The sequence below is a fragment of the Sinocyclocheilus anshuiensis genome, unplaced genomic scaffold (assembly GCF_001515605.1).
Source record: "Sinocyclocheilus anshuiensis isolate Anshui unplaced genomic scaffold, SAMN03320099.WGS_v1.1 scaffold914, whole genome shotgun sequence".
Classification (NCBI taxonomy): Eukaryota; Metazoa; Chordata; class Actinopteri; order Cypriniformes; family Cyprinidae; genus Sinocyclocheilus; species Sinocyclocheilus anshuiensis.
This window is the reverse complement of record NW_015539870.1, coordinates 2,850,961-2,864,662: the sequence shown is the minus strand read 5'-3', so window position 1 is coordinate 2,864,662 and position 13,702 is coordinate 2,850,961. Positions and strand designations below refer to the sequence as shown.

The following is a 13,702-nucleotide window of genomic DNA, read 5'->3' as shown; positions in this document are numbered from 1 at the left end:
CAGCAGCAAAGTTCCTTGATTATTATGCCGGAATGAGAGTATAGTTCCTAGCCATGTCGGCCTAGAAAATTGCAACTTTTCATTTTCCGTTGGTCTTAGTACACGATGTAACTACAGAAGAGTCAAGTTTTAAATAGGAAAAATATAGAAACTCTTTGGTCATTTTTGAGCGAGATGCTAACGGTCTAATCTGATTCAATGATCTATGCTAAGCTAAGCTAAAAGTGCTACCGCCAGACCCGGAGATCGGCTGAATGGATTCGAAAACGGTAAAACCTTAACTCTTAACTCTAGGGGAGTTGGAAAATGAGCCTATTTTCAAAAATAGTGGAGTGTTCCTTTAAATGAACAAAAAAAAGCATTCTGAGCTCTGGTTCAATGCAAGTTATATATTTTCTGAAATGAAAATAAAATAAAATTAGTGTTTGCAATATACAGATTCATGTCACAGAGAACTAAGGAGTGGAATGAGCCGCAGTCCATGTGTAGATACAGCTGATGAAATGCTAGAGCATGAGTAACCATGTCCCGTCTGACTTGCCCTTGTTAGTGTGATTTTACGGCTGGCCTTGTCCTCATGAGTGGCCTTCTCTATATTTTTGCTAGAATTATAACATTATGTTGAAAACTTTGCTTTCCTCCCTCAAAATGTGATTTACTGAAGTACGACGCGTTCCAGACTCAACATTTCAGAAACAACAAAGGATGTTGATTCAGGAACTTGATCTACTAGCATAAATCGGTGTTTGTGATGTCTAGATGTTATTTAGGGGTGACGGTAGCCCCGCCAGCTCATTAGATGCAGTGTATTTGGGTAAAGATGTTATGAGCCACATTGTGTCTGAAGGACAAAATGTGTGTGTATTGAAATGATCCCGGTGTCATAAGGGAGTGAGATTTATGCAGGGTTAGCAGAGCAAGCGACAGTGTGCTTATGTGTGAATAAATGCTTTGCCGTCATTGAGAGATGTGCTTCCACAGCTGCGTTTGTTGTAACATACTGAAGCGACTTGACTGAAAGGTGATGATTTGCAATGAACTCATGAGATGGAATCCACAGATGAATGTTATATCAGCCAAAGCAGCTAGATTTTGTGGTTTCCTACAAAATTTTACTGAACAGTTCACACACAAATTTAAATTAATATGATTATTTATTCACCCTTATGTCTGTCTTTCTACTCTGGAACACAGAAGCAGTTATTTAGAGCAGAATGTCCAAGCTGTTACATTTTCCAAACAGTGAAATTCAATAAAGAATTTCAAGGCACAACTTTAATTTTAGTTTGTTCCTCATGCAAAACTAGCAAATGCCTTCAGAACACTTAGAATATAGTGCACAAGCCACATGGATTACTTTTATTGTTGTAAATTTTTGGTCCCCATCCACTTTCATTGTAAGGAAGAGAGCAGCTTGAACATTCTACTAAATGTCTTTTTTTGTGTTCTACCAAAGAAAGACAGTCACAGGTTTGAAACGACATGGAGAAATGTAAACGATGACAGATTTAGTGAACTACCCATTTAATTGAGGCTTGCTGTGAAATTGCTATGAGCTTGTTTGTGCTCCACATCTCCTCATTACTGAATGCTTTCGTTTAGGTAAATAAGGCTAATGGTGGAGTGGCTGGTGCAGTAGTTTCATCTATTTCTGGTTTCTCCCTCTCACTGGCAAAAATGTGATTGTATTGAATTGACACCAGGCATTTACAAGACGGAGAAAAACAGGAAAACATTTAATATTTAATCATTTTAATTGAATAATAATAATAATTAAAAAAATAAGAATATATTAATAATAGTATATACATACAAACAAACACTTGTGTGTGTGTGTGCATATATATACAGTATATACAGTGTGTGTGTATATACGTTTTCGAAAGACATCACTCTAAGGATGCATTTAATTGATTAAAAATAAATGCAGTAAAAAAATAATATTATTGTGAAATATTGTTACAATTTAAAATAACTGTTTTCTGCTGAATATATTTTTTTGAAACATAATTTATTCCTGTGATTGAAAGCTGAATTTTCAGCATCATTACTCCAGTCTTCAGTGTCACATGATCCTTAATATAGGGTGACCAGATGTCCCATTTTTCCCGGGACAGTCCCATATTTCAGCTCTATTTTTAGTGTCCCAACTTATTTTGAAAAAATCATGTTTTGTCCCGTATTTTAAAAAAATCTTTACGACTGTGATCAGAGCGAGTAGTAGAAGTGTTCTGTCATGCGAGAACAGACTAGTCAAAGGTAACTAAGCTTGTCGTAGAACAAAATTACCATCCAATCACAATTCGTTATCGATCAACTTGCAGTAAGTAAAGGCGGGTATAGGCGGAATCACACTGAATGACAAACAACAGAAGCGCTCTCCCAGTTCTGCGTTCAGTTCTCCTTGTGCCTTCACGTCAAAAATACACACACACAGCTGTCAAAATGTCCATCGTGTGGAGTTTCTCACGTAAATACAGTCGGTTATGGCTTAAGTGAACGTAAACAGGTGGGTGAAAACCGAATATGTGTCAGTTTATTACATTAATTCGGTCTTAAAGGGACAGCAGCCTAATTAAATACCCGTCTGTCTTATTAATGTTAATTAAAAAACAAAAGATGTTAAATAAAGTATACATGTTAAACCTACTGTATTAGAAAAAATGAATGTATTTTATTTAATTTGTATCTATTGTATTTGTCTCATGGTTTGTAATTTGCGTCTTTATTTTTATATAAAAAATAACTATATACAGTACAGGTGTGTGTCTTTAGAATAAAAATTCTCATATCGTGCTTATGTCTATTTGAAATGGAAACTTTTTGAAGCATTATAAATGTCTTTACTATCACTTTTAATCAATGTAATGCACACAGATACACATATATATATTATACAAAAGGAATTATATAAGCCTGTGATATTCTGTATTAATTCCTTCATTTTAATGTAACCTCATAAACAAATGTATTTCTTTCAAGAGAGGTTAGTGAATGTTATGCACGTCATGATTTTCAGAACGTTTTGGTTGAGCGCCTCGCTCTACTTCTCATCATTTGTGCTCTGTGGTGAAAAGTGCTTTCATTAATTAAGACTATATCTGATCCTTGCTTAACTGACTCTGCTAAAGGAGAGGCAGAGCGCATAATTAGATTCACACACACACACTGTATAATTAGAGTGGTTGTTGGCCTCTGTGCTTCAGTGAACAGAGTGATGTTTGAGTGGGTGGAGGAGAGGAGTCTTCCCTTAATCATGTCAAAGCCACATCCACGATGCGCTCCTTCGAAAACATGACGTTCCACCTTCATCATTTCCATCCTCATACATCACATCTCTCTCCTGACTATTCCTCCTCCATCACCTTTTAAAACCTTTCCTTCCTCTCTTCACTCTGCCCACACAGATGTAGTTTTCCTCTCTGTGGCTGTTGCTGCAGGATAACTACTGTGCGATACATGTAGCATGAAGCCGAACACACACTCTTGTTCTTGAGCTAACATCCGTCAGGCCTCCTTCTGCTTTTGTTAATACACATGCTAATGCAAAATGGGCCAAAGCTGTTCCTGTGTCACCCCAAATGATGCAGCTAGAACAAGTTTATCACACCCACACACACACACAATCGCAGGGAAAGCGCAGGTCAGACGAGGGCTGCAGGTCCAAAATAGAAAGATCTTATGGAGAGGAACAGTGATGGAGAGACTGATGGCTGACCTGATGAAATGGAGAGAGTTCAATGGTGACACAGGGGCATCTTCCTGCATTCCATAAAGAATATATAATAATAACCAAGGCTCTTATGTTAATTTGCTGCTTAAAATGTGCTTTTCTCTACAGTAATGCCACTTGGTTTGATTTTATATATATACAGTGCCTTGCCTAAGTATTCATACCCCTTCATTTTTTTCATGTTTTGTTATGTTGCTGCCTTGTTTAACTGCTTTAAATTACTTTTTTTCCCCACATCAGTCTACACTCCATACACCATACTGACAAAGCAAAAACAGAATTGTCACAACTTTGTAAATTTATTAAAAAGAAAAAACTGAAATAAGTACATTGCATAAGTATTCATACCCTTAACTAAATATTCAGCTGAAGCACCTTTACAGTCTCAAGCTTTGTATTTGTATGCGACAAGCTTTGCTCATCAGCATTTTGCAATTATATGCCATTCTTCACCTCACCTGTTCACCTCGCAGAAGTTTTTTCTGAACTCTTCCCCAGATGTGTGGCTTGACGCAAACCTGTTTCTGAGCTCTACAGACAGTTCTTTTGACCTCAGGGCTTGGTTTTGCTCTGATATGCATTATCAGCTGTTAGACCTTTTATTAAGACGTGTGTGCCTTTCCAAATCATACCCATTCAATTGAATTTGCCACAGGTTAACTTCACTTGAAGTGTAGTAATATCTACAAGCAAAATTAATGCTCCTGAGCTAAATTTCAACTGTCCCAGATACTTATGCAATGGAATCATTTTAGTTTTTTATTTTTAATAAATTTGCAAAGATGTTAAACCCCTGTTTTTTTTGCTTGACAATTATGGTGTATGGAGTGTAGATTGCTGTGGAAAAAAAACTAATTTAAAGCAGTTTAACATAAGGCAGCAACAAAACAAAATGTGAAAACAATGAAGGGGTATGAATACATTTACACACTGTATATGATGCAATGACATTTTATATGTTAAGTGTGGCTGAAGTGTCCAGCTACATTTCAGGCCACAGTATTTATTTGAATTTTACAAATTATTAATCTGTTTATTTTTTTTATTATTTTAACTGATCTTGTTTTTTTAATTTTATTTTTATTTTAAAATGAAATGTTACTTTAAGATACTATTTTAAAATAAAGTTCTATCATTTTAAACCTAACAAACCTCTTTTGTGAAATGTTTTGCTTAAAGTATGTATTTCTTCAAAATAAATTCCACGTGATTTGATATATTTTTATGTATTAATGCAATTTAATTGTGAATTATGTATCCAAATACTTTTCACACCACTGTTTATTTTGATTTTAAATATTAATAATCTGTTTATTTTTGTATTTTAATGCATCTTATTTTATTTTTATTCTGAAATTAAATGTTACTTTATAATATTATTTTAAATTAATTTAAAGTTTGCCACTTGATATGATACATTACACTTTAAGTGCGAATGAAGTGTCCAAATACTTTTTGGGGCCATTGTATTTATTCTAATTTCACTAATTATTTTATTTTTTATTGTATTTTATTTTATTTATGAATACTATTTAAATACATAAATACAATTTAAAATTATCATTTAGAATTTTTTATTTAATATATTACATGAATACTATTTAAATACATAAATACAATTTAAAATGCAATTTTTTAATTAATTTAATTTTAGTTTAATTTAAATAAAATTAGGAAAGTGAGAAGTTCACTAACTTTTAAAACTCATAAAGCCGATGCTGATTTATGGGGTCTTGACTTTGTTGTTATGGTTCTATGCAGACTGTAAAAAGCGAGTTTTCAGTGAACTGACAGTAAAGTGTGTGATTTGTGTGTTGACAGCCGTGAGCTGCTGCAGGAAGTGCTGGACTCTGACCTCAGCAGCGATGCGTTTCCCTTCTCCACACACAAGATAGTGAACGCCGCTGGACACAAGGTAACGCTCTCTCTTTCTCCCTGTCCTCCATCTTTGTGCAGTTCCTGCTCTGTCTGACACTCTCAGACACATTTGCTCATGCTCTAATTAGTGGCACCCGCTTCAGCAAAGCATCACTATTATTATTCATCAACTTTTGTTATTTTTCAAGCCAAAAATTCAGCTCATAACTCACCCTGTACCATGTGTCATAGACATGAAAGATGTGCCTCTTATGCCTATTATTGAGGAGATGTGTGCTGATTTATGCATATTGCAGCTAGATGAGCAGGTGTTTCACATTATAACTGTTACTATAATGTAATTTTTTGCCGAAACGCTGTATTGACCAATCAGCACCCAGAACCGGAAGATTGTATTTAATTTTTTTAAATTTTTTTTTTATTTATTTATTTATTCCCACTACTCAGTGTCTCTGTCAGTCTCATGGACACGTTCTGTGTGTGTGAAAAAAAAAAAAGTTTGTAGTTTATGCAGTTAATAGAATCAAGCACCATTGTTATTTATGCATACATTGGACATTACATTACAGTAGATTCATTTTCTTTGTAGATGCTTCATAACCAAAGACTTCCACCTGACTGGTGGTGAATTTAAACGACACAATGTAAGCCTAATCGAGGAATATGGACAATGAGCTTGAGGTCAGTCAGTGCATGGAAGTGAGCAAGAATGATTCGTTCATTTAAAAGATTTGTTAAAAAGCACCAATATGATGGAGACGGTAAATCAGTATACAGTACATGCATTTTTCAATAATTTCATAATCGCAGATAAATATAAATACATTTTTTATGATTATTTCTAGAGCTGTAATTGGTGAACGTAATACTGTATTTTAAATTTGCGTATTTATGTGCATTTTTATTCAAGCAGATGTAACACATACAGTTTCTGACAATCAGAATGCATGAAATAGCATTAGACCTCCCCTTTAACTGATTGTTTTTATTATCAAATTGGAAATACTTGATTCTGTTTTGCGACATGCATTTATATATATATATATATATATATATATATATACACACATTTTTCATTTTCGAGGGTCACATTTGGCCCTTTCTGTGATTATCATTAAAAAGTACAGTACTGTTCAAGATTTTATGGTCGGTCAGATTTGTTTATTTTTATGTTTCTTGAAGAAGTCTGTTCTGTTCACCAAGGCTGCATTTATTTGATCAATACAAAACAGTAATATTGTAACCAGAGTTACATTGTAAAAAAACTGCGGTCTAATTTAAAATATTTTAAAATGTAATTCCTGTGATGGCAAAGCTGAAGTTTCAGCAGCCGTTAGTCTTCATTGTCACTTGATCCTTCAGAAATCATTATGCTTATTTGGTGCTCAAGAAACATTTCATCTTATTATTATTATCAATGTTGAAAACAGTTGTGCTGCTTCATATTTTGTGGAAACCATGATGCTTTTTTTCAGGATTCTTTAATCAATAGAAAGTTCAAAAGAATTTATTTAAATTAGAATTAATTTCTAACATTAAAATCGTCTTTACTGACACTTTTGAACGACTTATTGCATCCTTGCAGAATAAAATTATTTAAAAAAAAACATCTGGTTGAATGCATTTTTGGTGACATATAGAAGTGGGTAAATCTGAAATCAGGGATCATATACACATGCATCATCCTGCTTCTGTTTGTTTTAAACTAAGCTCTTGAGTATCTTTCAAACTTTTTATACCCTGAACCTTACAAACAGCAAAAACAGTGGCTCTTCAGGAGCTGCTGGTAACACACCAACTTCATTCCTGCAAAAACCGATAAAGACCTGTGCACTCTGACTCCCAGATACTGCATAAAACCAGCCAATCAGATTGGAACCGGCGATTTTTGCCAGCTTTTGGTTGAATATGCTTCAAGCCGTCTGTACGGTCTGCAGATGGGTTATCTGAGGCTAAGACCCTGGCCTAGTGGATTGTGGGTAACAGGGTCTCAAGCTGTTGAAACAGTGTCTTGAATTAGACGACAACTATTGACGGCCAGAAACGATTTACATGCTCACTGTATCTCCCTGCAGGTTACAGTCGAGAGCGCAGTGCTTGTTTCTGGCTGATAATGGTGTCCTTCACATGATCTCAGCCCTGCCAGATTGATTTCAGCCCCTCAGGCCTGGCACAATGAACCGCTCCTCTCTGCTCACTGCAAAAACACAGTAATGCGCACACTCGGCTGCGTCTGTTCTGGAGAACGGCCAGGCTATTATCTGAGTGACTGTTGTGTGCTTTGCTGCTTAGGGCTGTTGATTCTTCTCATTTGGCCGGCTGCTGTATCTTGATCCCTGGTTGGGTGTTAATGTGTGTTCGGTAAGAGAGAGAGGCAGGTACTTCAGCTCAGTTTCATGAACAGTTGAGCTTTAAGTTAATGGAGGCTGGACAGATGGATGCCAGGATGAACGTCTACTGAAACTGTTCTCACCTCATTTTTCATAGCGTTCTCTGACTGTCTTTATGGAAAATACTCTGAGTTTGTCATGTAACTCTTGTGCCGGAATTATTATTAACATTAAAACCATTTTAAGATTTACCACATTTACAAGACAGTTCAACTCTGAGCTTTTGTCTAATTTGTTTGAAATGTACTTTTAAATTTACACTACCATTCAAAAGTTGAGGTCAGTAAGATTGAAGGTGCGTCCCAAATCGCGTACTTATGCACTATTCTATGACGTTTTGTAGTATAAATAGTACGAGTAGAATTGCGCTCACACTGAAAATTCCAAAAAGAAAAAGTACACTTTAAACACCCGGATGATGCACTTAAATAACCGAAAAAATGAAGTGGGGAGTACTGTTTTTGTTAATAAAGCACTATTTTAGTTTTTGTTCAGTATCAATTTTAAAACTATCGGTTAATTAATCTGTATCGGCCAGTGTGGTCCAACCTAGCTATCGGTATCGGCAAAATCCACTATCGGTCGACCTCTAATTCATACTATACATCGTTGAGTACATGGTGCATAAGTACATACTGTATGAGAGCATAGTGTATAGTGCGTCATTTGGGACGCAGCTTGAGATTCATACGAGATTTCGATTTTTATTCATCAAGGTCACATTAAATTGATCAAAAGTGACAGTAAAGACATTTATTATCAAAAGATTTCTATTTCAAATAAATGGTGTTCTTTGGAACTTTATATTTAACAAAGAATCCTGAAGAAAAGGTTATCACAGTTTCCACAAAAATGTAAAGCAGCAAAAACTTTTTGATAATGGTAATTGATAATAATCAGAAATGTTTCTTGAGCATCAAATCAGCATATTAGAATGATTTCTGAAGGATCATGTGACATTGAAGACTGGAGTAATGATGCTGAAAATTCAGCTTTGATTTTTTTATTTATTACCATTCCCAAACTTTTGCATGGTAGTGTCTATTTAATTTTATTTGTTTGAATGGAAACTGTTTATTCAGATATCCAAATGCTTTCAGAGAAAGTCAAAAATTCAACATGTAATTTTAGTATTCTTGAATAATATAAAAATATACTTTATCATACTATTACACTATTTTAGACTATTTTCTACTTTTGTTCTGTTTAGTCTCATCTGTCTTGGTTTTAACCTCTATCACCCATAAGGGATTTTTAAGGGCCAAGCACTGAACTATTCCAGGGAGCCGGGTAATGAAACAAACTACAGTACACTCATGTACTCTTTCTTATAACAAACGGATGCAATTTCTCTTCTGCATTTAGCATAAAATTGTCCTTTTTTCTTTCTTTCTTTTTTGTGTGTGTTTATAGGTGAGGGCCATGCGTTTGTCATTCGTGGGTGAGATGGGCTGGGAGCTTCACATCCCTAAAGAGTCCTGTCTGCCCGTCTACCACGCCGTCATGGCCGCAGGGGCCAAATATGGCATTTGTAATGCTGGCTACAGGGCCATTGACTCATTGAGCATTGAGAAAGGTAAGGGTTAATGTTATTATTATTACTATCACTTTAATTCACTGTCACTATCAATATTATTTTGACTTGGGTCAGTAAGAAACCATCCAAAACCACACAAACACTCTGCAGTGCCTTTGCAATCACCCTCGCTTGTGCGACATTTTGCGTAGGATCACTAACATTTTCTTCTGGAAACATACAAATCTAGTTCAGTAGTAAAAGATGACGTTTTCACATCATCTCATGCATTATGAGTGTTGGCTATCTGAGGTGCCCTTTTAGTGTGTCAAGGTCAGTTGATTTACCGTGGGGTTTTGTTGATGAACAGTGTTTGGGCTACTAGAGTTTGATTCAACAGATCTCGATTGATCTGCCATACATTTTCGATTCACACCGCAAGCATAAATCATCATTGTATCGCTCTCCAGTAGAGCCACATATATATAATTCATTCTTAGTGCTTCTTTCAGCCTTAAATGGCAGTTTTTCTGCAGCAGCACTGGTCAAGTAATGCAGTAAATGCACACAGGTGGAGATACTAGTTCAGATGTACTGTAGGCTGGTAGGCGTCTCTTATGCATTGAGCTCTTTGTGGAATTAAAGGGAGAAGTAGACAGCGGGGCACAATAAAAACTCATTACTGCAGCTGAAGACTTCAGCACTTCCACTGCACTCTTGAGACTCACTATGTAGGTCATGTCTACTAGACTGTGGTTGAAATACTCTACCTGAGTGCAAGATGAAGAAATAAGTCCATCTCTGTTTATGTGAATGCATCAGCATGCTAGTGATAATGGATGTGTGATTTCATGTTTAGGGTTTTTCTGCATTTGGTTCAATGACGTGATGCTCTTTGGATCTATTAATTATTTAAAAGTATTTAAAAATGCCATTTACACAGACAATGAAATAAAACACTTTATTATAGACTGTTTTTTATTTTCTGAATTAAAATAAATTTTGATCCCTTTCGTGGGGTCAAGTTTAAAATGTTAAGATTATAAGAGATTGTAACAAAGAAAAAGTAATATTAAAAGCTGACACTCTCTAATTATTATTATTAGAATTCTTGTTTGTTTGTTTACAAAATTATTATTTCCTGAAAGTAAAAATAATGTTTTTTGTTGTAAAATATTATTAATATAACAAAAAATCTACATTACCGTTTAAAAATATGGTGTCAGTATGATTTTTTCAAATGTTTCATAAAGTAAAAAAAAGCTCATACAGTAAAAACAGTAATATTGTGAAATATTATTACAATTTAAAATAAAAAAAATTATATGTTAATATATTGTAAAATGTAATTTATTCCTGTGATGCAAAGCTGAATTTTCAGCATCATTACTTCAGTGTCACATGATCCTTCAGAAATCATTCTAATATGCTGATATTTCCATTAATCGGCAATTATTTTAAAAAAAAAATTGTGGAAAATGTAATACATTTTTTCAGTGTTCTGTAATTAATAGAAAGTCCAAAAGAACAATATTTTTTTTTATATATCTCTTTTGTCACTTTTGACTAATTGAATATGCCCTGGCTGAATAAATATTAATTTCCTTCAAAATAAAAAAATAAAATAAACATCTGACCCCAAACATTTGAACGAGTGTATATGCAGGAAGTCATTCTGTTCAAAAATTTGTTACAATTATTAAATCAAAACTTTTGCTTTGATTTATTTATTTATTTTTGTTCAAAAATGGTTTTGAATGAACTGTCTATCTCTCTCTTTTTCAGGTTACAGACATTGGCATGCAGATCTGCGGCCTGATGACACTCCACTAGAGGCAGGACTTGCATTCACCTGTAAGATGAAGACCTCCATTCCCTTCCTGGGCCGGAAGGCGCTGGAGGCCCAAAAGGCTGAGGGCCTGCGCAGACGAATCGTCTGCTTCACAGTTGATGAGTGAGTCCCAGCACACCAAAGAAGAGATTTCAACAAAATCATACTTCTCACTGTTAAGAATGTAGACGTAATAAAAAAGGCAGGAATATTAAGATGGTAGATTAACTGGAGGATTTAATAGGCCTTTGACTGAATTTCGAAATCATTTTAGCAGTTATTTCTCTGTTTGCTTTAAGCATTTTGTATAAAAACATTACAATAATCAACAAGTAATCCACACACCACTCCAGTCCATCAGTTAATGTCTTGTGGTGTGAAAAGCTGTGTGTTTGTACAGAACAAACTTGATTCTGGCTGACTTTTTCACTGGAGGAAGTGTTATTATGGATTGTGGACTCATATTTTAGCCAGAAGCAATGGTTTGACGTTAAGAATGTCTTAATGATGGATTTGTTTCTTACAAACACACAGCTTGTGAAAAGCTGTGTGTTTGTAAGAAACAAATCCATCATTAAGACATTCTTAACGTCAAACCATTGCTTCTGGCTAAAATATGAGTCCACAATCCATAATAACACTTCCTCCAGTGAAAAAGTCAGCCAGAATCAAGTTTGTTCTGTACAAACACACAGCTTTTCACACCACAAGACATTAACTGATGGACTGGAGTGGTGTGGATTACTGTGAAAAAACAAAGTCATCTACATCCTGGATGGCCTGAGGGGGGGGAGTATATTTTCAGCAAATTTTCATTTTTGGGTGAACGTCTTTAAAATTCAAAGCACAGCAGTAGACTAATATGCTGGTCATCACTGGTTTCATAGCCTCAGGTATTTGGCCAGTTTTTTTACATTAATTTACAAACCGTCTTGACTTAAAAGTGAATAATTGCTGTAATTCCGAACTAATGATATTATACATCACAATACATTTGACTGATAAGGTTTTTCAAGGAGACATCTGAGTTTGACCAACACTTTCCACTTTTCATGTCCACTTAGAGCTTCATTCGTTCCTGACATGAGCCTTAGTCAATACAAGTTCAGTAATTTGAAACTATATACTTTATAGTTTATAGAAGTTGAATTCACAACAAACTTGGATTCAGTGATGTTAATACTTTTTAGAAGTTGAACGCAAACAGCCAATTCTGGATATGGCCTCAAGGATCTGCCATGAATGCCATGCAGTTTTTCTGGACCAGTGTTCATGTTATTTAGGTATCCTCATTTGATCTGCACTGATGTGTTGTTTGTCTTTCCTGCAGGAAAGTGCCAATGTTTGGTCTGGAAACTATTTTCCGCAATGGTGTTCCTGTGGGCCACCTGAGGCGCTCCGAATTTGGATTTTCCATTGACAAGACCATTGGCTATGGTTATATCCGCAACCCAGATGGTGGAGTGGTGAGTACCATACAACAGCTGTCTGCCTAAAGGCTAGAATACACTACATGATTTTTGCCCCGATTTACAGTCTAGAGAAGTCGATGCTAGTTGACCGATTTCATGGGAAATCGTGTAGTGTATGATGGTCACAGACGCTATGATTCCATCCAGTCAGAGGATATCAAAAAGGTTTGATATTTTCAGCCAATACGGTTTTGAAAGGAAGGTGGAGACTTTGTTTTGGTGTAGTCTAAAAGTGCAGTCACATTAGCTAAATTTTTATGAAGATTCTGGGGCAAAAAGGTCCATTCGATTGTAAGAGTGTAGATGTATGAAACTCAGCTCACACAGAAGTCACTTTCAAAACAAGCAGCTTTCTGTTGGTCAAAGTGGTAAATTCACATGAATATCTGAACCAAGTGTGAAATCTGCGTAGGGAAATCTTTTGCCAAAGTTCCCAATCACGTGGATTTCTGTTCACTGAACAATGGCAAATGTGACCGAACCACAAAACAACATCAAAGACAATCCCAGAATGCACTGCACAGAGTGAAAAAGTTAATCTAAGGTGGTGGATGTAGAGTGAAATGTAGAAAAAAATAGACGATTTTACCAAATATTTGTGTGTGCTATGGGTCATACTTTAATTTGGGGACCAATTCCACTATTAACTAACTATTAACTACAACTTTTGCCTCACTAAAATGCTAATTACTGCTTATGAACATTTAGTTAAGGTAGTTGTCAAGTTTGCGTATAGGGTAGGATTAAGGAATATGGTCATGCAGAATAAGGCATTAATATGTGCTTTATACATACTGATAAATAGCCAGTATGCTAGTAATATGCATACTAGTAAGCAACTAGTTAATAGTGAGAATTGGTCCCTAAACCAAAGTGTTACCA

General features: G+C 35.3%; 1 protein-coding gene across 6 annotated transcripts in view; it reads left to right on the top strand.

Annotated features, from left to right (window-relative positions):
- Nucleotides 1-13,702, top strand: part of sardh (sarcosine dehydrogenase) — a 65,936-nt gene that overhangs the window by 45,555 nt on the left and 6,679 nt on the right. For all 6 annotated transcript variants that reach the window (XM_016481621.1, XM_016481618.1, XM_016481622.1 and 3 more), the window contains exons 17-20: nucleotides 5,555-5,648; nucleotides 9,415-9,577; nucleotides 11,303-11,471; nucleotides 12,679-12,814. In XM_016481621.1, coding sequence (XP_016337107.1) covers nucleotides 5,555-5,648; nucleotides 9,415-9,577; nucleotides 11,303-11,471; nucleotides 12,679-12,814 — 562 coding nt within the window. The remainder of the gene's footprint in view (nucleotides 1-5,554; nucleotides 5,649-9,414; nucleotides 9,578-11,302; nucleotides 11,472-12,678; nucleotides 12,815-13,702) is intronic.